Source organism: Balaenoptera physalus (assembly GCF_965194825.1).
Source record: "Balaenoptera physalus genome assembly, chromosome: 6".
NCBI lineage: Eukaryota > Metazoa > Chordata > Mammalia > Artiodactyla > Balaenopteridae > Balaenoptera > Balaenoptera physalus.
This window is the reverse complement of record NC_138885.1, coordinates 100,355,620-100,382,605: the sequence shown is the minus strand read 5'-3', so window position 1 is coordinate 100,382,605 and position 26,986 is coordinate 100,355,620. Positions and strand designations below refer to the sequence as shown.

The 26,986-nt window shown below is 40.0% G+C and overlaps 1 protein-coding gene across 3 annotated transcripts in view; it reads right to left on the bottom strand.

Annotated features, from left to right (window-relative positions):
* Positions 1-26,986, bottom strand: part of UNC80 (unc-80 homolog, NALCN channel complex subunit) — a 237,618-nt gene that overhangs the window by 171,801 nt on the left and 38,831 nt on the right. For 2 of the 3 annotated variants that reach the window (XM_082467395.1, XM_082467397.1), the window contains exons 9-20: positions 26,038-26,172; positions 23,779-23,995; positions 22,650-22,790; positions 21,416-21,684; positions 19,716-20,078; positions 14,419-14,565; positions 10,129-10,276; positions 9,067-9,215; positions 6,757-6,923; positions 5,899-5,997; positions 2,056-2,270; positions 89-195 (exon numbers count right to left, since the gene is read on the bottom strand). In XM_082467395.1, coding sequence (XP_082323521.1) covers positions 89-195; positions 2,056-2,270; positions 5,899-5,997; positions 6,757-6,923; positions 9,067-9,215; positions 10,129-10,276; positions 14,419-14,565; positions 19,716-20,078; positions 21,416-21,684; positions 22,650-22,790; positions 23,779-23,995; positions 26,038-26,172 — 2,157 coding nt within the window. The remainder of the gene's footprint in view (positions 1-88; positions 196-2,055; positions 2,271-5,898; positions 5,998-6,756; positions 6,924-9,066; positions 9,216-10,128; positions 10,277-14,418; positions 14,566-19,715; positions 20,079-21,415; positions 21,685-22,649; positions 22,791-23,778; positions 23,996-26,037; positions 26,173-26,986) is intronic. The other variant, XM_082467396.1, reaches the window with a different exon arrangement.

Here is a 26,986-nt window from a genome sequence, read left to right as displayed (position 1 = left end):
GCCCCTCCAGGTGTTTAGCAGTTCTCAGCCCTGACATTTTTCTATCAGCGACTCCAACATTCTCTTACGTAAGTAATGTCCTGTTTACCTTGGAGCTTTGCCTGATGAAAGAGAGGCGGTCCACAGAGCTGATGTCCAGGAGGTCCTCCACACCATCTGCCAGGCCTGAGAGGGAGGATCGTTTCAGCCAGTTTCCTAGTTAATAATTTTAAAAAATTAGACCATTATAGCATTTTCTCCCAAATGGATTACACAAAAAAGTTGGCATGTGCCCAACAAGCAATGAAAGTTACATGACTTGATGTAAATAAAAGTGAAAACAAATCGTTTTCGAAATGTACATGCTTTGAATAAAAACATTCAGTGTTGGACTATAAAATTACATGACGAAATCAGAACAAAAAGAACCCGGGCCTCTTGCGTGATTAAAACCGTAACCCATACAGTTCTCTTTGACGACTTTCACATCTTCCGTTAAGTCCTGTTGATTTTACCTCCTAAGTATCTTTCAAATATGTCTACTTCTCTCCATCTACACGGTCACCACCCAGTCTAAGCTACCATTACTTATACCTGGACCACAAGGGCAGCTTTCTATCTGGTCCCCCATATCCACTCATGCTCCCTCCAATGTGTTTTCCATGCAGTGATCTTTTAGAAAAAAAGTTTACCTGCTCATGTTATCCCCCTGTTCAACATCCCACCTCGGCTCTGTAGGGCTATAGGATGAAGAGCCAACCTGACCTGCAAGGCCCACACGCTCTGGTCCCTATGGCTTCACCATAGTCACGCAGTCACTCTTGTCTCAGTTCTTCCATGTCCTTCCCTCCTAAGACCTTTGCACATTGTACTGCTACCACCTGGAGTGCTCTCCTTCCTCCTTCTCCCAAGTATCCTGCAGATCTTTTTTTTTTTTTTTTTTTTAATTTTATTTTATTTTATTTTTTTTAATGCTATTCTTGTCTGCTTACATTCTTTTTATTTATGTATGTATGTATGGCTGTGTTGGGTCTTCGTTTCTGTGCGAGGGCTTTCTCTAGTTGTGGCAAGCGGGGGCCACTCTTCATCGCGGTGTGGGGGCCACTCTTCATCGCGGTGCGCGGGCCTCTCACTATCGCGGCCTCTCGTTGCCGAGCACAGGCTCCAGACGCGCAGGCTCAGTAATGGTGGCTCACGGGCCGAGTTGCTCCGCGGCATGTGGGATCCTCCCAGACCAGGGCTCGAACCCGCGTCCCCTGCGTTGGCAGGCAGACTCTCAACCACTGCGCCACCAGGGAAGCCCTCCTGCAGATCTTAATGTCTCTTCCTTCAGGAAGCCTTCCCTGATTCCTGCCTATCCTCCTCCTCATTTAGGTTAGGTCTCATCCTTGCATGCTTTTAGGTCACTACATATACTGCCCTCATAAAATTGATAGTTTGGGGACTTCCCTGGTGGCACAGCGGTTAAGAATCGCCTGCCAATGCAGGGGACACAGGTTCGATCCCTGGTCTGGGAAGATCCCACGTGCTGCAGAGCAACTAAGCCCATGTGCTGCAACTACTAAGCCTGTGCTCTAGGGCCCGGTGCCACAACTACTGAGCCCGCATGCTGCGACTACTGAAGCCCACGTGCCTAGAGCCCATACTCCACAACAGGAGAAGCCACCGCAGTGAGAAGCCTGAGCACTGCAACGAAGACCCAATGCAGCCAAAAAAAAAAAAAAATCATAGCTTGCAACTCTACTTAGTTGTATGATTATCTGCTTTAGTGATTGTCACCCCTAATAGACTGTAAATTCAGCAAAGTCAGGCATTGTGAAATTCTGCTCACCATTTAATCCCTGAATCCTAGCACAGTGTTTGCACACCACAGAAACTCATAGGAAAGGTTTGAGAAATATCTGCTGAAAAAAATGAATGAATGAATGAATGAGTAAATGAAGGAGTCAGCCTAGGCTCTGTGACTTGAAAGCTTTCCCTTTCTCTACCTTCCCATGAGTTGCTCTGTTTTGACTGTGAGTTGGTTTGAGGACATGGCAGGGGATAAGAGAATCCATAAAATAAATACAGACATACTTTTACCTATGGGGAGTTTAAGCTTCTTTCGGAGGGAAATTCTACGGGACCGTGAGCGGGTGCGCCGGTCAGAGGTGGTCCCTGAGTGGGCAGTGGTGCATTCTGAAGTGTCCTGCTCAGACTGGCTGCTGGTGTCACTCGCCGCACTCTGGGATTTGAACATCTTGCGCCAGAAATCTTTCCGCCCCATGTTGCCCCCTTGCATTTGTTCATCGCTGAAAGCAAGCAGAGGAGAGGGTTAAACGTCTGAACACATATGAAATTCTCTTAAATTTCTTTCAACCTCCTGCCAGTGACACTGTGGCAAATCATGCAGGATGATCTTTGATGGGCTGGGATTTAGGAAGAGGCAGAGTGGGAGTGGAAGGAGGGAGATCAAGCTTGACTCTCTGAGCTCTTCTTGAAAATAGCCATGTCTCAGCTGTCAAGTTGAGGAAATCATTTTTTTCAGCCATAATATAAGACTAAATATTATTGCAGGTAATCGTCTGCGAGTGTGAGTCATAAAAGCTGAAGCACTTACAGTGTCAGTAAATATTTAACTTTTTCTTTTTAAGTTCCCTGGGGGATGTGCAGTACCGTATCTTATTCCCCACCCCCACCCCAGGACAGTATAATTCTTGGCCCTAAATAAACTCACAAAAATACTTGAACGAATGAATAAATAAAATGCAATCACCACACCCAGGGGATGCATCATCCCACAATTCTTCACTAAGTAATTTTCATAGTGCCTGATTATTTAGCTTTCTTAAGTCAAAGAAACTTAAGGTTTAAAAGTAAAAAAAGAAATTAACCTGACTCAATAAGACAAACGGGAACATCTCCAAAGGGATTTTTGACTAGGGCATTCCACAAGAGGAAAAAGACAAGTGGCCAATGGTATGCAGAGTTTAGTCTCACTAGGAATTAAAAAAAAAAAAAAAGGCCAGTTGAAATGAGATCCCTATTTTCACTCATTAAATAGGCAAAGATTAAGGTGGGGTGGGTTGGGAGGGGAAGAAAGCAATGATACTATCATATTGCCATGATGAGAGAATGATTCAACTTTTCTAGAGGGTAATTTTGTAAGATGTTATCCAAAGCCTATGTCTACACCCATGACAAAGAACTTCAATTTCCAGGAAGTTACCCCAAGGAAATGATGGGACAATATACTAAGATGTAGATACAAGAAGGTCAAATGCTCACTGAGGTTTTTGGGTCAATGTTAAAAAATTGGAAATAATCTAACTTCCATATGATGGCATCCTCTGTAGTCATTAAAATCCTATTTTCAGAAGACTAGTGATATGGGGTATGTTGATGATATATTGCAAAGTTAAAAGGCACTGATAAAATGGATTAAGCAGGATATCACCAGGTTAATAAAAAAAGTACACGTGTATGTGTCTTTGTGTAAGCTTGTGTGTACACATGCTCAAATATGTACCCAACATAATACACCAAAAGTTTACTGTGGTTATCTCTAATTGAAGGTATTTAAAATTTTTTTTTCTCTATGCTTTTCTGTGTTTTCCACATTTGGCAACTTGAAGAACACATATTAGTATACTTTAGTAATTTGGAAAAGAAAAGGTTATAGAGAATACTCTAGTAACATGTGATGAAATTTTTTGGGGGGGTTTGGGTAATGATCTGTTTATAAGCTTTGGGGTTAAATCTGGGATCTACCTAAAATTTGACAGTACTGTGTAAAGCAGTCATTTTCTGGGGATATTTACATGGAAATGTAGATATTTTCTCTCAAAATCTCATTAGAGTACTAAATACCTTTAATTATTATTTTAATTCAAGACTTTCTGTTTATCAAATATGGTGTGAATTTAAATCAGTGTTTTAGAATTTGACTTCCTTGTTATTTTTATCAAATGATCACAGTGTTTGAAGCATTTCTTACCTTTGGGGAATGTGCAACACAGTGATGAGTATATCACTAAGTGGCCTGAGTGTGGGAATATCCAGGGAGACTATAATTGATCAGCTTTACAATAAAATGCCGCCTCAGTGTTGTCCAATGGTGTGTATCAATCATGAGCTTCAGAGAAATGGGCATATAAAACCGCTTTTAATATTACTCAGTTAATGTGATTTTTACTTAAAAGGGAAAAAGGAGAGGCAAAGGGCATGAGGGGGGTAGGGGGAAGAGAAAGTTCTCTGCCTTCTGGCAGAGGAGGAGCCATGATCACCCACCCACCTTTCTCCAGTGCTAAACAGAGGACATGTGGCGTGCTCATTCCCGGGCCCACTTGGACCAGGGAAAAGTCCCATGTTTCACATTCTATGACATCCTTCCAAGTGGAAATTTTTATGTAGAGGCATATTAATACATGTATCTTCATTCAAGGGAAAGAACAGACATGTGCTAAATGCTGAGAAATCAGGTGGTGTTTACAGAACACTGCAGAGAAAGAATCTTTTGCAATCTAGAAAACTAAATCACCTATCAAGGTAGACAGTTTTATGTTTAAATCTAGTTTACCTATTAAATCATTCTTATTATTCAGATTAGCTCAACAGTTATAAGTGTTATTTTGGGGAAAAAAGTCCTCTCCTTTTTTGGACAGATTCTGTATGTAAGGACTTTTAACTAGTCTTGTGGTTGGTTATTCAGCTACAGACAGACCTTTGTCTTTCACAGTAATTTTTTTTCCCTTAAAGCTTATGTTTGGATTTTTACTATGTCCTTAAAGACGTCCTTAAAGGAAAAACTAAACCTCAGTTTTGAGAATGGAAATTAAAGAAGACAAAGGCTAAATGGTAATTTGGCAAGTCCATTGTTTCATTGACTGACTGTCATTCATTCATTCTTAAAATTAAGTGCCTACAATGGCCACGCCCCCTCTAGGCATTGGGTCTGTAATGATAAGTAAAAACTCACGTGGTCCCTGCACCCATGAGGTTGATTTACCTTCTCCTTACTTTTCTCCACCCATTTTAGGAGCAGTTTCTAAGATTTTGAAGGCCTACAAAAACTGTGCAGGCTTTTTGTTCCTTAAAGGTTTTGTTTGCTTGTTGTGGATTACCAAGGTCCTATTTCATGACTGTGATTTCCTTGACTATAGAGAGGGGATACCATAAAATCTGGAATACCCTGAAGAATTTCTGAAAGGATAATCATTTAATACTAAATCAGGGTTTTGGGAAGTAGAATGGTATACCTAAAATGATCATATTTTAAATACTGATCACACCACTTGTGGGTAAATAGGTCTCAAAAGAAGAATGAATACAAGTGAGCCTTTCATAGAACTAGACTGCATATTTGGTGTCTACAGTAATCCTCACATTTTCTGAGGGCACTATTTTCATGATGCTTTTGATTTTGTTATTATGAAAAGTAGAGATAAACTGATATCAGAGGGCACTGGAATGGATCTCAGGAGAGAACCAAGGTGAAAAGGAGAAGAGTCGATGTTTCAGCTAAAGCTGGACAGGAGAGTAGATTATCTTACTTATTTTTGGAAAAGCTTCATTGATTACATTGACAGTCGTAAGTGATTATAAGTGATTTTAAGCAAGAAAGTGGATGCCATCCCCAGCCCACCTGATACACATGTTATTTTTCAAGATTAATCTGCAGGATTGTGCATGAAAGGCAGAAGTGGGGTAGAGACTGGCAATGGGAAAGGCAGTGAGGGAGGCTTCCTGGAAACACGAGGTTGGTTATTTGTGATTTGGGCCCATAGAGATTAGTGGCTTTGGGAATGAAAAATAAAGGGCAGAAGCAAGGAGAAGTTCAACAGAAATGAAAAACAAACAAACAGCAACTTGGAAAACAGAATTTCTTCCAGTGGGAAGTGCTCAACCCACTCCATGGGAGACAAAACCAATGCTACTTACTGCTCTGGAGTCTGTGAGGGGCGACCGGACATGAAGCTGCGACATTCCTCAGGTGCAGAGGTCACCTGGCCTTTATCCACAATGCTTCCTGCCTCTGACCTATGCAAATGGTACATTCCACCAATCACAACATAGCAGGACACCACCTCCCAATACTTTATATACTTCACAAAGCAAAACACTTTGTTATAGACAACCTAAATGCCCTGCAAACCCTATACCATCATGAGTCTATGTTGGTATGGAATATATCCTACCATTTGAGTCATGACCTACCTACCTTATTGCCTAAGGATACCACCATCATTGCAGACAGAGCCATTAACTACAGGCAGGATTTTAAGTTTAGGTATTTCTTTTAATCTTCGTAAGTGGCATTTCTTACACAATAGGCATACAATAAATTCATATTTATTAGAAGAAAAAATAATTGGGCATTGCTCAGCAATTTGTCTTTTGCCATGTTAAAAATATTACTTGCTGAACAGTATGATATGGTAACAGTAATTGCTTTTCCTTTCTGGATAAGAATGTAAGTTAGTTATAGAAGGGACCAAAACACAGACAACATTTTACCATGTAATTGAGAGCTTTGAAGTGTGGTTCAAGTGTATGAAAGTTTGGGATCAACTGAGCTCTGATTCATACAAAAGCAGCATTTATTTGATGGTAAACTCATTCCTTTTCTAATCTGTTGCTGGGCCACCACCAGTGATATCACTCATACAAAAAATTATAGTTCCCCCATCCCTGTACTGGAGTTACACACTATGTAGGAACCACATGGACAGTACAACAGAAGATTATATTCTACAGACATAGGCAAACCCTCATATTCAGAGAGCTCAAGCTTCCAACCTTTTACCACCTCCAGGCTTAGATTCCGGTTCATTTTCCTCCACCTTTTTCCCTGGTGCCAACTTCTCAGCACTATCAAGCAAAGCACTGAGGGCCACTCTCCTGAAGACATTCCCATGGGCCTCTTTGATAAACTGGACCAGCTGACGGATGTCACAATACAGTCCCTGTTTGGAGGCCAGAAGGAAAGTGCGGGGAAAGATAGCTGTGATTGAATAGTATTCACAGAAAGAGGGGTAGAAGGTAATTCCTTGGATTTAGATGAGCATTGGAATCATAAAAGGAAAACATATTACTACAGTGAAACCAACGGTATCCTGTCCCTCCATTGTTCCTATGGTAACATTACCAAGAACCTTGCCCATCATCCTTAGTATGAAAAAAGATGGTTACCATGCTTCATATTCAGAAAGTTGGCTGTATCATTAGAAAGACATCAATTTACACTTTTAACCACTGGATTCGCAAGCTTTTAATTTTCTCTCTTAATTGTGACTTCTGAAGAGATGCCTGCAAAAAAAAGGCAATCAGAATTCTGTCTAGACTAGAGATTTCAGTCTCTGTTCAGCTTCTCCAAATTTTCTGCATCATTGTGATAAAATATGCTAAGTCCTCTAGACACTTCCAACAGAGCCTGATATTCAAGGATGATCCATTTAACAAATTTAACAAATAATATGTATGTTGTAGCCCAGTTGAACATGAGCTTGACTATGGACTGAAGATGATACAGGGCTATTAAAACCAACATATTAGTGAGTCAACTTTTAATGCAGGACTTTTATTTTATTTTTAAGATATTAAGCTTTGCATTCAGCATTTCCCCCTCTCTCTTCTCTAAGAAGGTAGTTACTATATTTTTTGTCTTAGGAAAAGTTCATGACAAAGCAGAACACAGAAGCCTACAAAACACTTACCTTGTAACCCTTTTGGGTTTCAAAACCTAAGACCACTGGGACAATTATGCCTATGATGTTTGGAAAAGCAGAAGGAAGAACTACTAAGGAAAACATAGAATGCCCTTTGGGTCCTGTGGGCAGCAAGGCCCTATGCTCTCACTCCGCAATTTGGTGGCTCCTCCATGGAAGGCCAGGCCCCAGAAAGCAAGGGTACCAAACTCACCAGAGAGCCCATCCCTAAGCAGCAGAGAGCACTATGTGAACTAAGAGACATGACTGATGATTGAAACCCACGGAGCCTCACCAGGCGCTGGGTCCTACCTAAGACTTGGGGATCTTCGCACCACTCTGTGAGGTGGGGAGATCCATGACTGACTGAGGTTCAACTTCCAGCCATTCTGGTGGAATGGGGGTCCAAAGCCAAACTTAAGTTGATTTAAAGAAAAATAAGAAATATAGTATTTCTTCTATACACGAGTTTGTAGGTTAAGACTTATAAGAGCTTGCATATACTATAATCAACTTGTCAAATTACTGCTTGCCATGACCAAACTGAACGCATGGATGGTACCCAAGTTATTCACAAGCTCCAAGAACCTTGCTAGGATGGCTTCAACAATCAACAAAATTAAATTCCTTTTCATTTGGGGTTTTGCTCTGTTTATTGCAAGTTAAGTGAATACATAGTCTCAGTGGTTTAGAGTAGCTTAAGACCATTTCTTTGATTTAAGTAGATTAGCAGATAGCGTCCATATGTGTAAATGGGCTGATTTCTTCATAGGAGTCATTGTATCTAACAGATTGGTAAGATAGAGAAATGCTTCTTTATTCCTGGGAGAGCCTGAATTCATCTAGTCATAGCAGATGTCTCAGTCTTCATCCACATTTTACTATCCCAAACCACAATCTCCTTAGTAGCAATTAAACACTAACCTTTTATAGCCTGGCTCTCTGTACCTGTGGCTTCAGTGGTTTAATTAACACAGTCTTTTTGAAGAGTAGCTAAAAGATTACAGTGTTCGATAAAAGAAGACAAAACCCATTTCAGCAGCATATTTGCATTAATTTTTTAAGTAAGCGTGGTTTCAAACAAAAGCTTGGTATAACTTTCTTTAATAATTCATGAGCCAACACGCTGGGCTCTAGCACCTTCTCTCTGAAGGGCTCTAAGTACCTAGCAACTATCTCAGCAACTACCACAGAACCTCTGAGATGGAAGAGATAAGCCACTTTGCAGGTAGGATAACAAGTAACGGAGGAGAAATGTGTTGCTGAGTTTCTACTGTGAGTTACTGGTGACACTGAGAAAATAGATATTTTAACTTTAAAAGTTTTAGACTTCAATTTCTCTTTCTCAAGGCCACGGCACGAGACTGAGAACTCCTGTGGAAAGAAGAGGTGAGCCTCTCACCAGATTCTCAGGGCTGTGCAATTCATGCGTAGTTGAAGCGCAGCGTGTGATGAGGGATTTAAACATGGCGCTGACGATGATGCCTTCCACATTTTGGGCTGTGGATTTGTTGTCCACCGTGGTGAAGTTATTTCCAAACCCAGCCTTGTCTGGAATGCAAAGGCACCAATTAAAGGCAGTGTTTCCATTCAGCTACATAGTTTAAAGAAGTAATGAAGTACTCCAGGAGTTACTGAAGGGCTACACAAAACACAGAAACACAGGATTGAGGATACTCCTGGTTTGATCATCTCTATGAGGACTTAAAGATAAACAACTCATAGTCTCCTTCAGAGTCTTTACTATGACATATTCCATCACTTTGAGAAATGTTTTAATTGATAAATCTTAGCAACAAAAAGAGGATCAACTGTTGACCCTAAGAACGTCTTTTAAACCTAAGCAGTTTTTAAATAGGTGATCACATAAAAAAAAATATGATTTACTAAATGGTCCCTCGGTGGAGACAGACTTAATTTGATGTGGCTTTTTTGGTGGTGAAGAATGCTGGCTTCTCAGGGGAAATTGTTCAGTCTGTGAGAAGTGGAGTGAGGTGGGGCCGACCAGGTGAGCCGGCAGGGGGAGAGAAGGGTGGGGGGGACAGGGCCCTGCAGGGGAATTCATGCCAGCACTGGAAACAGAAAAGACTGATCACAAATAAAAGGGGGAGTGGGATGAATTGGGAGGTTGGGATTGACATATATACACTACTATGTATAAAATAGATAACTAATGAGAACCTACTGTATAGCACAGGGAACTCTACTCAGTGCTCTGTGGTGACCAAACTGGGAAGGAAATCCAAAACAGAGGGGATATATGTATACATATACACAAGCCTCCAAAATGTGTCAAAGATGATGTACAAGCTTCTCATGTTTATATTTTATTACACACACAACGCACACACAAACAGATATCTTTTCCTCTCCATTCTATCCCTAGAAATTTAGGGTGTCTCTGAAACGCTACCTGCTTCACCTCCCAGCGAGTTCTCCTGGAACTCGGTGCAGCTTTACTTACTGTCAGTGACCGGCTCCATACAAAATCCTAGCAAGGAATGCAAGAAGTCCACTACGTTATTGAGAGAGTCCTTGTTCACATAATCCCTCATGGTTTGTCGGAACTGCATCTTATCTAGCTTGTATAACTTAGTGAGGCAGTTCTGGGCCTGCAAGGAAGGAAGAAAAGTGAAGAAGTCACAGGTACCAGCTTAAGCTAGGGATACCAGTGGTCTGCGACAGAAGCCCTCAAAAGGCAAAAGCTTCCATCCATCCCTGCTGGCTGGTGCCCACCAACCCTGCCAGCCCCTCTCGTCTGAGAATGCAGTGGGCAGAGACAGGCTGAGCAGTACTAGGTAGATGACTTTGAGAAGGGCTGCTCCTCAGGAAAAACCCCAAACTAGGGGCTAATGCTGTCCCAGAAAGAGCCCAGTATTTTTGCCAAGATCAAGATTTTAAGATCTCAATGAAAAAACTTAAAGCGTAAAATTTAGGTAAGTGATAGGATTGGTCATCAAGGTTTAGAAAACCTCAAAGGGTTTGTGCCATGGGAAGGAGCAGGCCACTCCCATGCTCAGCTATCTTGAATTTAAGTAGATTTAATGGATGGTGTGAGGGGCTATAGGAAGTGCTTGTCCAGAGTCCTCTTATATGGTCAGGAGGGAAGGATCTTTGAAACATGAAAGAGGCATAAAATAAAGGCAAGTCTAGTTTGTTGATTTTTGTGTCTGCTTCTGAATGTGGAAGTTTGGTATTTAAATAGAAGTTGGTCTTCAGGATATGAAAAGCAATTGACCATCCACTAGGCCCCGCTACTTAAAAATATATTTCTTATGATCCAGCAAATAATTTTGCCATCTAGCAAAGAAAAAGCAAGTAATCCCCACCATCAGAACAAATAAAATCACCTTCATTGGTTTGAGAAGGCCACAGACAGAATGCGCTAATACTATCTGAGACCCTTAGGGGGCTCCCTAACCCTCTCTTACTGTTGAGAGAAAAATCACATTTGTGCAGTGCTTTGCTGTTTAAAATGTGTTTCTTGCTTGTAAGTGCATAACGACATTTGACTTTCACACTTTCTCTGTGATTTGAAGAGTTTCCCTATATTACAGTGGAAGAAACTGAGACTCAAAGAAGTCAAGGACTTTGCCCAAGTTGATGCACCAAGTTTCACAGCAGAGCCAAAATTAGAAGCCAGGGTCTTACCTCCTCATAGTGGTTATTTCTCCGATGATATAATAGTCACATGAATAGTTTAGATAGTGATTGTTGGGGAAAATGTATCTAGATAACACCTACTTTGAAAAAAGATTTAAGATGACCAATAATAGAGATTAGTTGATATCTTGTGGAGAACAAGATCATCATAAAAAAGAAAGTCCTTAACAATGGAATGAAATGGGAAAATGATAAGAGAGAACTCTGGGTTGAGGGGAAAAAGTTAAAGATGAAGATGGGAGGGGACTTCCCTGGGGGCACAGTGGTTAAGAATCCGCTTGCCAATGCAGGGGACACAGGTTCAAGCCCTGGTCTGGGAAGATCCCACATACCGTGGAGCAACTAAGCCCGTGCGCCACAACTACTGAGCCTGCGCTCTAGAGCCTGTGAGCCACAGCTACTGAGCCTGCACGCCACAACTACTGAAGCCCACGCGCCTAGAGTCCATGCTCTGCAACAAGAGAAGCCACCGCAATGAGAAGCCTGCGCACCACAACGAAGAGTAGCCCCTGCTCGCCGCAACTAGAGAAAGCCCGCGGGCAGCAACGAAGACCCAATGCAGACAAAAATAAATAAAATAAATTTAAAAAAAAAAAAAAAAGAAGGGAGGGGTGCCTGGGTGAGGACAACCTTAAAGGAGGATAGAGAAATTTGGACAATCAGACAGAAGCAAGGAAGTTAGATCCCCGAGAAAGCAGTCCCTGAGAATTGGGACTTATTGGTGGGCCTTAATGGTGGCCCAGAAGAAAATTTAAGTTACATGACCATTTTGACAAATCAAGGCCCAGAGAAAGATTCTTGGAAAACTCGAGAGGAAAAAGGAAGATTATAAAAGGTTGAAACTTGTAATTAGCAATAGGCGTCCTGGTGTGACCTTGTTATAGTCTCTCCATCTGTATCACAAAGTCAGGTGGATTGATTTTTTTTTTTTTTCCCATTTTTCCTTTACTCGGTCATAGAAGATTGGGAAATTGGTGTTAACCAGAGGTTACTCGTTGCTAGCTCTAAAGCAAGCTTCTTTTCTTATAAAATAAATGATTCTTGCTATAAAATGAAGCCTGTAAAGTACTTCTTGCTTCTCTGTAAAATACACCAAAAAAGGAATTGTTTCAAATCTGCTCTTTAGAGGCTATTAGAATGTCTGAATGAGTTCAATCAGAAGTTCAAGCAAGAATCAGAATATCAAACCACACATATTTTGATTCTGAATGAATATTTTAAACTTCTCCAAGAGATATAAAGAGTGAATTCCCTTTCAATAATTTGGGACTACAAGCTAATGATTAGACTATTCCAGGAAACATGCTGGAATTGCTAGGCACTTTGATGAACATTGTTGCAATAATAATCTGTTTATTAAAAAAATAAAAGTGTAGAGGACCTGATTAGTAGAGGTAAGAAATATCTTTAATATATTAAAAATTAAGTAACTTCTGAAAATCCAATGCCAGAGAAATCTGGAAATATCTAGCTTCTTGAATTAGACATTCCCAGGGAAAATTTCTCAAATTTCTCTCTCGGACAACGTGTTTACTAAGCATGGACAGATGAGTATAATCCCTATAATGAGTATTGAACTGGGCTACTAGAGAATGGAGGTATTGCCACGTAAATCAACAAAGTTGAGAAGGCAGGTAGAAAACTGGACATCCTGACAGGAAATATTCAGTACTCTTGAGAAAAGAACACATGGTGATTAAGCAGTAACAACAGCCTCTCAAGTGGTTTCTGATCCAACTAGCCCTACCTTCTCCTGTTCTAGAAAGACAGGTTCTGATGTCAGAATGAGTTTATACCTCCAACTACAGCATGACACTTTTTTATATTTTGATGTTTGATTTCACAGAATTAGTTTTCTGCATGAAGAGTGATGTGGTTTTAGCCTTGAAGGCATTTATTCATACTGTGATAGAATAAAAATCAAAGATCAAAAATCACATACACATGTGCAGAGATGGGGGCAATGTCAGCTTTCTACTGCCTTATTACTTATTATTTTGATTTCTTAAAATTTGGGGCCTCAAAATCTAGATCTTGGTCAAAGTTTTCAAGTTTCAGAATTTAGAAGTTAATTACTAGGAATAAAACTCCCACATGCAAATAATTAATATAATACAACACAATAGAATATAAACGAAAGAGAATGATATAGATGGATAGATAGGTAGATGATAGATTAGGAAAGTAACACAGCATGCTAAGGCTGTGTGAACATTTCACGACAAAACCTAACACCAAGGAAAAATGGGCTGGTATTAGACTTTGACATGATCCTAAAACTCTGCTAAGATATGCCAAAGGGTTTCCTGCATCGACCCCTTGTTTTTAAGGGAATATTTTCTTAAATATTTCAGTTCAAAAGTATGTATGAGGGCAACTGTTGCATTTTGGACTTGTTGTGGAGGTGGGTTATTGGTCAAGTCTTAAGTGAAAAGTAGTCACCTGTGGCGGGAAATGAAAATGAGCTGGAATTACATTTCCATGTTCCATTACAGAATTATGCTTTGCAAGCCTGAGCGCAGAGTTTCAAGTTTCACACAGTTCAAAGGGATATGATCTCAAATATTTAGTAGTCAAGGTTCATTCTCAAACAAAGCAGCCAGAAAATGACTGGCTACTTTTGTAGTCCTATTTTGTCCCAATAAGGGCCATTTTCCATATCGAAGAACAACAAACCAAGTCCTAAACTTTGATCCCTTTTTCTAATATAACATATGCTTCCATAGTACCCAGGCAGGTGATTAAAAAGTTATTTGCCACAGACTATCAGAAGCTTGCTAAATGTATTCATCTTTGCAATGTTTTTTCAAACTCTAATTCACATGTTCCAATTGTACACTCTTTTACCAATTGGGAGTTGGCCTGCCCAGGCAGGAGGCAGAAGTGGTTTTCCCAATTAAACTTTCCTAAGCCTGGGTTTTAGATGTCTTGAGATATCTTGTGGGAATCCTCCCACCTTAAGACAGCATTAATTACCCTTACAAAATACAGTATTCTTCAGGGAACACTGACCCTCATTGTCAAAGGACTCATTCCTAATTTGGAGGGAGGGAAGAGGAAGAGGAAATGGAATCTACTTTAGTTCTCTTACATTCTCCCGGAATACCTGGTGTCTCAGACGATCCCCAGAGAGCCCTCGGTGTCCTTCTCCGCAACCATAGGCACATCCCAGAGACTTCACTATTTTGATGAGCATGGTTAGAGCAAGCCTATGGTTGCTTACAGGCGTACTTTCATCCTAGTACCCATGAACGAGAAAGAAAGAAGATTCTGTTCATTTTGTCACTAAGATTCTTTTGCTGCTAAGACTCTATTTTATTATTAAACCAAGTTTATACGTTTTGCAGCAAGCCCCTGCAATTTGGGAAATAGAATTGTCAAGGGCTCCACAGGCAAGCTAACTTTTCAAAACTCTAGAACGGACTTATGAGAAAGAAAATGTTTATGCATTTTGAACACCCTCTAGTGCTACAGGATATGAATGCAGACCTCTTTATTAGAAGACATGCTTTCATATCCTCGTTACACTATCAGAATAACTGTCTAGAGAGAGACAGTCTGGACTACCAGTGATGAAGGCAAGTAGCTTTTTCCAGAAGGTACCTTCATCCGCAGGCTTCTGTTAATATCACCAAGCAAGGATTATTGCTAAATTTCTGGAACTGATCAAAGTCTGAAACTATGAAATCGTGTGGCAATTTCTGACATTTTCAAAGGATTTTTCTAATTTTATACCTTCGCTACATTGTAATACTCACGCACAAGCAGAGAGAGAATATACCAAAAAATTTGTAAATAGTCAGCATGGTTCTTTGTTTGAGGCTAAATCGGAAGCCCTCCCGAGGTGAGCTGTGAGAAGTGTTATCATCCTCTCTCTTGACTCATTTAATCCTTGTTCTTAGTGAAGAACATAGCTTCCAGAAAAATGAACTTCCTTGAATTATTTCCAAAGAAGCATAAGGACGCTGTTGCTAAGAAATGATGCAGATCCCGGCGTGGGAGTGCCGTTACCTTCAGGAAGCGCCAATATTCCTCAGTCCTTCTAGCTACTTTCTGCTGTCAGCACAGCCACCGCGGACCTGAGAGTCCAGCTCCCATTCCTTAATTGCATATGACATTAGGTAAATGAACTCATCTCTTTGTGCTTTATTTTTCTCACCTGTGAATCGAGGATCCTAATAGCTTCCCTTCCTACTTCATCAGCTTACCGTGCCAAACAAATGAAATAATGGATAAGAATTGCTCTGTAAATTGTGAAGGCCTTTTCCATCTTCATATGCTCAGGTTGATACATAAACTTTGGGGCCACCCACGTAGAAAGCATACTCAAATGCAGGGAGGGTGTGAAAGGGATGGGGGTTATCTAGACATCATGTGCTGTTCATTATGTGATGGGGTAGGCTCTCTGCTCCCCTAATGTTATATAATTGGTCCTTTTTTTCTAACCAAATGCTCATGTAGTGGATGTGGCGCTGGACTCCAGAGATGCCCCCTTCAGAACTGAACATTCCTTCTCTGAGCTGCTGGGAGTATTGATGGATGACAGCTCTCAGGTGAGTCCCTCTCCAGGCATTGCCCTTAGCTAAAGAGACCTGCCTTGACCCAGGTTATGCTCTCCTCCTGGAAGCAGTCTGCCTCCAATGGCTGGTCAAGAGCATAAAGAGTGTGTGTGGGGAGGTGTGCGGGATAAAGTGGGCTCCCTTACTTCACCCAGGGATTACTTTGAAGAGCCATCCCACCTCTGGAGCTCCCTGTGTGATGGGCTGAAGTCTCTGTTACAACTACATTGCAATTCAACTTCTCTCTCTGCCCCATCCTGCTTCTTTTGCACCCCACAGATGTTGATCCTGAGCAGACACCCCAGGAAACCTCCTGTGCGCATATCTCCTTGTCTGAGTCTGTTTCTTGTGAAATCTACAGCTCAGATGCTTGTAAATGGAAGACTCAAACATACATACACACAAACATACACACACACAGATACATACATTTATTTATTTATACATGCATACGTACATACATATCAAATTCAGAAATGTTTTAAATTCAAATCTTAGCTCCATAACCTTGGGCAAGCTACGTAGCCACTCTGTGCCCTACAAAATAGGAATCATAAAAATATGTATTTCACAGAGTTTGTGAGGCAAAACAGGGAAGGCATGTAATAATAGCAAAACCAGTGTTAATTATTATTTCTAGGTGTGGGGCACTGCTATCCATTGGGGGCAACATTGTGCAAATTAGAAAAGGCACTCCTCTGGGTGGATGAATTAGAAAAAGGTGAATCCTTCTCAGTAGCTACAGCCCTTGGGTAAACAGCTTGGTGAGCAGAGCTCAGACTGGATTTCAGTCCTGTCTGGACTCCTGAGCCGAGAGCCCTTGTGGAGTACACAGCCTGCACAGCCAAAGGTCACCCTGGGTAAGGGCTGATTTGGAAGACTGACTTACATACATTTAAAGACTATTGATATCATAGGTTCCTTTAAAGCAAATTCCTAGCTCCAAAAGCTTTTTGTAAATATCTATTTGTATTTCTTTGGACCTTCAGATGTCCTTGGGATTTTGGCTCCTCTAGTAGAAGACATTCAGAAAGTTGTATCCAGCTACAGCCAGAAATCAGGACACATATTAAATAACATTTCAAGCTCTCAGTACCAGTTAGTGGCAAATATAGAAATAGAAATTAGATCTTCCTTTCTGAATTAATCAATTTCCGCATGCTCCTGGCATTACTAGGTTGCAAAATTAGATAAACCTCCTGATTCCACTGAAAATAACAGATGGGATAGAGGCAGAACAGACCTGTGTGACTCACAAGTACAATGCATCTGACCTACGGTCAGGTATGATTTTATAAATTCTCTGTATTACAAAGAATATTATTTTGTAGAACTAACTACAAAACATTTGTATCTTTGGTGGCTGTTTTGGAGAACACATTATCTGACTTTGTAAAATCCCATCCTGATCAAGTGATAGTTTTGGTTAAAGTAGCATTTATATTATCAAGTTTCTAGTATGATATCTAGATTTTAAATAGGCAAGAGACTTGCAGTTCTTTAATAAGAAAGTAGATGAAAACACTACTTGGGGGACTTCCCTGGTAGCGCAGTGGATAAGACTCCGTGCTCCCAATGCAGGGGGCTTGGGTTCGATCCCTGGTTGGGGAACTAGATCCCACATGCATGCCGCAACTAAGAGTTTGTATGCCACAACTAAGGAGCCCACGTGCCGCAACTAAGGAGCCCGGGAGCTGCAACTAAGGAGCATGCCTGCCACAACTAAGACCTGGTGCAACCAAATAAATAAATATTAAAAAACAAAAAAAAAATCCCCACTACTTGGGTGAAATTTTTGAGCTAAAAACAAAAACAAAACAGAAACAAAATTCTAATAATGAACTTCAGAGATCCTCATAAACATAACAAAGCCCTCATCAATTTAGGGAACATCTAAGCTTTACTGATAAGAGCTTATCAAAATTTCACAACTTTAATTTTTTTCTTTCTATTTTCCCCTGAATATTATGACATAATGACATAGCACTATTCTCTCTTTGAGTGGCCACTTAAATTGACAGGTAAAAAAATTGAATATTTAAGAATCTCACTGTTTGCTGTGTTTATAAATTTGGTCCTTATAAACTTGTATTTGTTTGTTAATTCCTACATAACTGTTGATTGAATAACTCCTTAGATCTTAGGATTCAATATCAAATCCCTTGTGATCTATATCATCATTTAGATAATTTTCATCTACAGTGAGATCTGAGGATCCTTGGATTGTCTTCAGTGATGTTTGGGAACATAAGAAGTTGGGGACCTTAAGTACCAGAAGAGTCTATTAGAATTGGAAAACGTATACATGATTGAGGCAGGAGAAGAAATCCTAAAGAAAAGCTTAGGTTCAGGAACCTAAGAATATTGGGGCAGGAATAATTAGATCAGAGTCCACAAATATTGGGAAAAATGAGAGTAGACAATCAGGGAAGAAACAGAGATGATAAATGCACATTAAACATGCATCGGGTAGGACTGGAAAGAGATGGAGAAAAAAATATAAAAGAGGACAGTGCACTGGAACACTTATTCAGATGTAAAAACCTGATAGCTTACAAGAAAATAACAATTTATATTCTAGATAATATATAGGTGGTAGAACTCTGTACAGTGAAATCTTATACTTCTAAACACTTGGCCTGATGTGTAGATTGTCACCTGTTAGAGATTCAAATCTCTTGTTGATTTCAATTCCTTAATAGCATTTTCCAACTAAAACCCCAAATTGAAAGCAGCATAAATTATATGAGTTTAAGCTGCAGTAGTTCTTATTTAAAATTCAAATTAAAAGAGAAAACTAATTATTAACGTTAAGCACTGAGATCATAAATCAGGTGTTGTCAAGTCAAAGGGAATTAAATTCAGGAACAATCAGTAATAAGAAAGCTAAAGACACCTGGAAGTGACACACTGAGACATAAGAGAACCAAGGCTAGTCTTCCAAACCAACTAACTAAACAAAAATTTTCCCTTTCTTTCCCTTTACCTGTGATTGAAGTAGGCTACCTAAAAATATGTTTCTTAAATCAAGAGAAAGAACTTTATTTAAATTTTTTCAGGAAAATTATACTGCTTATTATGGACTAAATGTTTGCATCTCCCCCAAATTCATATGTTGACGCCCTAACCCCCCAGGGTGATGGCATTTGGAGATGTGGCCTTTGGGAAGTAAATTTTAGGGTTAAATGAGGTCATGAGAGTGAAGTCCTGGTACAATAGGATTAGTGCCCTTATAAGAAGAGACACTGGAGAGCTTGCTCTCTCTTTCTCTGTGTGCACATAGAAAAAAGATGTCATGGGAGCACATAGCAAAATGGCAGCCACCTACAAGCCAAGAGAAGATGCTTCAGAATGAAATCTACCTTGCTGGCACCTTGATCTTGGACTTCTCAGAGTCCAGAACTGTGAGAAATAAATTTCTGTAGTTTAAGTCACCCAATCTATTGTATTTTGTTTTGGCAGCCTGAGAAGACTAGAATGCCACTCCATTAGGTCAGACCCTGAAAGTTTTGAGAAAGAGACTGTTGTTGGCAGACTGAGAATTATGGCAATGTAGTGTATCTGAGATATTCTCTTGCAGAATTAACATGACCAGGGAATTAGTTCTAACATTGCTTGGATGGCAATGGCTTTTGAATGTAGGATACAATTTCACGTAACTGTTTTTACTAATGCCTGCTGAGAACCTAATGAAGAGATTTCTAGACTCACCACTTTCTTGCTCTAGTGACTAGCTGCTATTCTGAGTCAACAAATTGCTGGCAAGCAAGAATTGGAAAGAAATCAGGAACAACATTTCAAGAGGACACAAAAGGTGGTTCAGTCATACCTTCTCTTGGTTCTTATCATTCTTCTCATAGGGGCCACCTCCTCCTCCTCCACCTCCATCACCTCCTCCACCTCCTCCATTACCACCTCTTCCATCTTCTCCTCCTCCATCTCCAGCTCCACTAACTGAAGGGCCCCCAAATCCACAGGTGGAACTTCCAGATACTCCTTTGAACTGGAACGTTCCCTCACTTGGTCTTTTTTCCACAGTCACATTTTCCTTGTTTTCACTCTTCTTTCTGTTCTTTTCTACACAGGGCACCACACCAAGTTGAAGCAAGCATTCCACAATGTTCAGTGCCACATCGCAGATACGAGAACTGATGTCATGGTTAAGGACAAGATAAACAGCCTTCAGAACCACCTGGGGGAAGACAAAAGTAAACTGAGAGTGATTAAGTTACTTGAATTACCTCTTCCTAAATAGATTTGGTTATTCCATTTAATACATTTCCTTTAGGCTGTTCTATGCACTTAAGCATAAATAATTCAGGTAATTTTCAGATGATCTTATTAAGCTGCATTGGGACCTTGTGTATGTGCTTAATATAGAGTACAAATCACCCAAGGAATTAAAAATGTATATGTGTGTTATCTCACTTAAGGACTATAAGACTTGCCATAATATAGACAGTTAATGGAGATAACAAAACATAATGAATTAATGGGAGAGTAATTATTTGCCCAAATGGAAACTTGTTCAACTGATTTTTAAAATCAAAGTGTTATAATTCCCTGCCAATAATGCTTTCTACCAATAATGGGTGAAGAGAAATGGTTTCCTTACACACAAAATAGAGGAGCATTTGCACATTCGCAATTGCATCATTATCTACGTTCAATTTTAAAAGCAAAATATTTGCATGTTTAAATTATGTCCTTTTATTGATTTTAATATTTTAAATTATTTGCTGAGCCAGGTTCCCTAATGTGAAATTAAAAATTGTGTGACATATTTGTAAAATATAACAACCCTTTCATATGCTAATAACCATAATCAAGACAGGCATTCTTGAGAATGCAGGTTTAAATGTTTTAATGGACTTCTATTCATTTTCTCCTGCTATATGGGTGGTTTATAGTCATGCTGCTTATATAACAAAATGAAACAAACTGAGAATTTTTTACTTCCATTCTAGGAAAGAAGGACTTAGCGCGCGCGCGCGCACACACACACACACACACACACATATATTTACTACGTGTATTCAGGATTCACTAATGTTTTTAGATTATAAAAATATTCTGAGATCAGATCAAATCTAATGTAATGCTTAAGAAAAAAAAGAAAAGAAAAGGTGCATCTAAGATGGGTGATACACTTGTGAAATTTTTTTTAAAAGGATAGCTTTTTCAGGGACTTCGCTGGTGGCACAGTGGTTAAGACTCCACACTCCCAAAGCAGGGGGCCGGGGTTCGATCCCTAGTCAGGGAACTAGATCCCACGTCTATGCCAAAACTAAGGAGGCCATGTGCCTCAACTAAGGAGCTGGCAAGCCGCAACTAAGGAGCCTGCCTGCCGCAACTAAGACCCAGCACAACCAAATAAATAAATAAATATATTTTTTAAAAGGGTAGCTTTTTCATTTAAAGGCTCAACATTTCTAAGAATTTATATGCACATTTTATCCAACATTGTAAAAACTGGGGCAAAGATTCTATATCTTTCAAGCTTCAGTAAGAAAAATTCTTGCTCCTTACAGAAAGATCAAGCATGCCATTCTTGTGGACAAAGTTATTGGTCCCATCAATATGTTCTGTGTCTTCCAAGTAGCTGTAGTTTATGCAGGAGTCTGTGAGGCTTCGAGGCAGGTTTGCACATGCCAGGGGTTCATGTGGCATCTCAGGTATAGGCACCTGGTTGCAGAGCTTCCTCATATGCTCACTGAAAAAGTCTGCATAGCCTACGTTGAATGACGCCAATGTGGTATTGAAGGTTGCAACTGTGATAGTGGAGATCTGGGATCGAACTAAAAAAAGGAAAGCAATGTCTTAGTTTTCCCCATATTAACATATGACATCATGTTAGACAGTTATACTACTATTTAAATCATGACCACGATCACAGCATTAGCAGATATTTGACTAGTAGTCTCAAAGCTATTCTCAACTCCCATGATGTTAAGTCATGTAATATCTGATAAACAATGAAGGCTATAGAAAATGTGAATTCTTAACTGGCTTCCTTGAGACCCAGGCTAGAATTTTTTTGTCTAACAGGTGCATTTTACTCACTGTTAGATGATAGACCCTACTGGTATAGTTAAACTAGTTTGGTTGAAGTATTCCCCACAAGTAAATAGCTGTTAAAATATTTGGTTTTATCTAGTATATTTAGGTAACAGCAAACAAGAAAGATTCTTTTTCTCCTTTGCTTAAGAATAATGGAACATAAATTTGTGGTGGTAACTAATAGATGTCATCAAATACTTGAAGTACAGCCCAGGGAAAAGAGGGACTACATTTATGCTCATAGGTTAAGAGCACAGAATAAGAAACCCCCATCTTGGATCCCATCCAGAGACACACATTTGCTCCACATAAAGCACAAAATAGCAGCTGTCTGGAAAGGGAATAGGTGGTCTTGGAAGGCAGGGACTTTCCTCCCACAGAAAGTGGACAAGCCCTTCAGAGGGACATCATAGATGCCCTCAAGTTTCTCCTAGCCCTGTAGGTCTATGCTCTTTTGAAAACAACTCTGAATGGCTTGCCCTTGCTTTCCCTGAGAGGCATGGTGTTCATAGTGTGCTATCCAATAGCTCTTGCTACTAAGGAAATTTTAAGAATGGCTCACAAGTAAATGATCAAGCAATGTAATACACGAATGCAATTTTTCAAAAAGCACACGGAGCCAGATTACAATGAAAATGGAACATGGAGTAAAAACAGGAAACAGAACCTGGACGCCCACCTGCAGGGGCCGCCTCCAACCCACCTTCCTTGACGGTGTTTTCCCCATGGCTGTTGGAGTGGTCCGGCAGGTCACTCACCAGCGTGTGATGCGAGTGGGAGTGCCTGCCGCTCAGGCTCTCCATCTCAGTGGCCGCGTCCGAGCTGCCCCGCCGGCTAAATTTCCCTGAGATGGACAAGAGCACCACAAGAGGGTTTGAAAATCTGAAGATTCTGCCAAGATTCTGTCTGTCCAAAGGACAGCAGTGATAGTGAGGGGACATTAGGCAGTATGTGAGGCACAGCCGACTAGCTTGCCTTGGGAACATTCAGGGTCGAGATGATTGATGACGCTGCCTGTGATAAGGTCAGCCCCAATCTAAGCCAAATGTCAGAAACCATCTGTTAGGTCCCCGCTAGCTGTCAGCTCTTGCTTTTAAGCTGGCCTTCTTAATATGACATCCAGAAAGAAAAAAAAAAAAAAAGCTCCTTTTTCTTTTCTTTACATCTTCCTTTTTTAATATCTGAGTTAAAGAGAAGTCTGTCTTTGGATTCACAATGAAAGTTAATGCACAGAACCCTCTAAGGCCATGTGTCCACATCAAGAATGATCTAATATAGAGCACAAATTTGCGGTTGCCAAGGTGGAGGGGGGTGGGGTAGGAGAGAGAAGGCATGGGAATTGGGGAATAGCAGAGGCAAACTATTATATATAGGATGGATAAACAACATTCTACTGTACAGCACAGGGAACTATAGTCAATATCCTGTGACAAATCATAATGGAAAATAATATGAAAAAGAATATATATATATATATATATACACATATATATATATATATATGTCTGAGTCACTTTGCTGTACAGAAGAAATTAACACAATATTGTATATCAACTATACTTCAATAAAATAAAATCATTGAACTATAGAATGATCTAAGAAATAGGGCTATGACCTGTCTAATTATACAGGATTGCTGCATAATTCAATTATCTGCATTTCTCTGGCTATGAAGACACAGCATTATTTTGGTCCTGGGGAGCCTGTATTTGGGCCCAAATTCCTTGACTAAACTATTCAAGAAAGATCCAGATTTCCCTGGGAGCCCTAGATCCAGATTTCTAAACAGGTCACTGAAGCTCTGCCCTACTTTGGAAGGTCCTTGTGGTCACCTAAAATGGTGGTTTGCCAGCCTCCTTTTTCCATGCCTCGCCTGTCTTCTCCAAGCCCAGAGAAACTTCCGAAGGAGAATGCGCTGCAGGTGGGGGACACATCCAGGTGGTCCTCATGCAGCAGGAATGGCACTCCCATTCTCCGAGGCCGCCTCTTCCCCGCGTGGTGGAATGGGATGGAACCTTTTCTCTCTCTGTCTTCTTTGCGGCTCTTGAACTACAGAAATGAGAGATGAAGGGTCAGGCACAGGGCAAAGGCAAGGTTACAGTTTGCTTCCCAAAGGGCTTCATGATCTGGGGTAAAATACAGGAAATGTTTCAGGAAAAGGAGACCTGGAAAGTCACTGAATGTCATCCAATAGAGATGGAAGAAATTTCTACAATGTGTCAAAAGAGTGAAGGAGACTAAGGAAAAGATAATGTATTTCCTGGGGTTTTTTTTTGCTGGGTTGGGTTTGAGGAGTGGTTCTCAAAGTGTAGTTCCTAGACCAGCAGCATCAGTGCCTGGGAAATTGTCAGAAATGCAAATTTTCAGGTTCAACCCCAGACATACTGGATCAGAAACCCAAAAGGGGAAGCTAGCAATGTGTTTTAATAAGCCCTGTAGGTGATTCTGATGCTTGGTAAAACTTGAGAAACCCTGGGTTAGGGTATAGGATCCCTGAGTCATCACTTGGACCAGCCAGTCTTTTTCTGTTCCATTTCTCCAGACTGAGATACATTGTTTCAGCCAAACAACTTCAAATGTGTGCCTCTGTCCATAAGGAGAGGCAACTCTATTACTCCTACCAGTCAAATAAGTTCAAGGTCCAGTATAACTAAGAGTTTAGAATTGCTTGGAAATCTTTTAAAATATATCGATATCTGGGCCTAACCTTTAGCCACTGTGACTTAATAGGTCTGGGGTCAGGCCTGGGCACTTGAATTTTTTAAAGTTCTGCAGAGATTCTCATGTGCAGCCAGTATGGATAACCTCTTTTGCCCCCACTGAATGACATTTTTAGAAAAACTACAGCCATTGCTTATGACTGCATCATCAATGAAGGCAGAGGACTACTTGTGTAGCAACACTCTGAGTTCATAGATAGGCTGTTAATTCTGTGTTATTCATTGACATAAACCAGTCATTTTGCAAAAGAGAAAAATAAGCCATCACACATATATTATTCTACACATATTATTTTCTATTTGATTAGCTCCATTCACTTATAGAGAGGTGAAGTGTGGATTCATAAGAGCATGAATTATTTAGTTAGAAGACCTAGTTTTGAGTTTGAACTCAACCTTTCAAAGACTACATAAGGTTTTTAAGGCTCAGTCCCATTTCATTTCTTTTTTTTTTTTTTTTTTTTGAGAATAATAATTAACATTTATTGAGTACATACCAGGCACAATAAAGACTTTACATGCATTACCTCAATCCTCATAACCTTTTGAGGTAAGTATATTATGTGCCCATTTATAGATGAAGAAACCAATATCATTTTGCCAGTACCACATGGGTAGAAAGTGGTAGGGCTGGAATTTGAACCCCAGTCAATTGACTCCCAAGTCAGTTTATTTGCACAAAGACTCCACCTTTAATTTCCCACCTTTATGGTTCTAGCTTCTTATGGATGTTCAATAAATGTTTGTTGAATGGAAACCTACACTGTCATTCACAAAGGGAAGTGATGGTCGTAAACCTAGGGGTCAGTTAGAAGGATTTACTACTTTATCAACAAAGCTTGGTTTGTCTGTTGCCTTTAAAACAGAGATGACTTCAAGAATAAATGTTCCATGATGATCCCATCACTTTAAGAACTGCAGTTAAGACTCAGTTTCTTAGGTATAAATTGTGGAGAATAAAAATCTCATTGGATTAAATGAGAATTATTTATATAAAGTGCTAGGTAAAATGAGAATGAGCCATACAAATGTAAGTTACCATTACTGCTACTACAACCATCTCCATAACCACACTACTAAAAGCACTTTACACACATCATCAGGACTGAGTTCTGTAACAACCCCACATAACATGTAGAATGGGAAGTACTCATGCACAAGGAGGGACTTGCCCAAGGTCATGCTGCCCAAGGTCATGCTGCCCAAGGTCATGCTGCCAGCCAGTGCTATAATTGGGAGTGGACCTCTGTTCTGAAGTCCCTTCCCCATCCCACCCAACTCTGCAGCGTGATCAGAAGCACCTCATGCCCCACTGTGTATTTTTTTTTTTTTTATTACCAAAATGCAAAGACCATAAATGGTTCTACTCACCTTCTTAAAAATGTTCATGCCAAGGTCTGAAGAAAGATCCGGGACTGCAGACCTACGTAGGTTGGTCAATGAAACTTTGGAAAAAGCCTCAGAGCTGAGAGATTTTTCCTCTTCATTACACTTCATGGTGAGATCCTTAATAAAGGTAGATTAATGATCAAGGACTTAGAGATATATTTCATATTAATTGTAACTTCTGTTTGGAGTTTCAACAGTGAGACTACAAAGTTCCAGATTTAGGAAAGCTAAGAAAATAAGGAGGGGACAGGTATCTCTTTTTCTCTTTCTATTAAAAAAAAAAAAAAAGTGTTTTTACATTTAATGATTCACCAGAGGAGATATTCACTTTGGGCAGAATCATCTATTACTAAAACAGAGCATATTTCCTTTTCATTCTGATATTGCTCCTGTTTATTTTCAGAATATGCAGACGTCTTTTAGACACAGCCAAATCACATTTCAGTAAGCCCAAACAACTGGAACACACAGTGAATCGTACTTTTTTCTACATATTCAATATGTGGTGTTGATGAAAAAGATGAAAAGAACAAGTATTCAAGCTGGTATTAGGACTTTCATTTATCAAAAAGTGATTTTCAGGGGGATGTCATCAGTGCACATTCAGTTTATTCCTCCAAACATCTATAATAAAGAACAAGACTATATATCAAAAAATGATATTGCTAATGATGACATTGAGGCACTGGAAAATGTTGAGCTGTGCCAAAGGAGGTTAAATCACGTTCAGTAAAATGCTAGTGTCATGCATTTTATAATATCATTAATTGACACTTATATGTGAAAACTCTCGATTAACTAGCATTTTGATTAGTCAGAGGATCCATTTTCCATTATTCTGGATCAACAGAGGCTTACTCTAGATAACTGTGTGTAAGAGACATTTAGATAGCACCTCTTTCAATGGTCAATTAAATGCTTAAGAACAGCA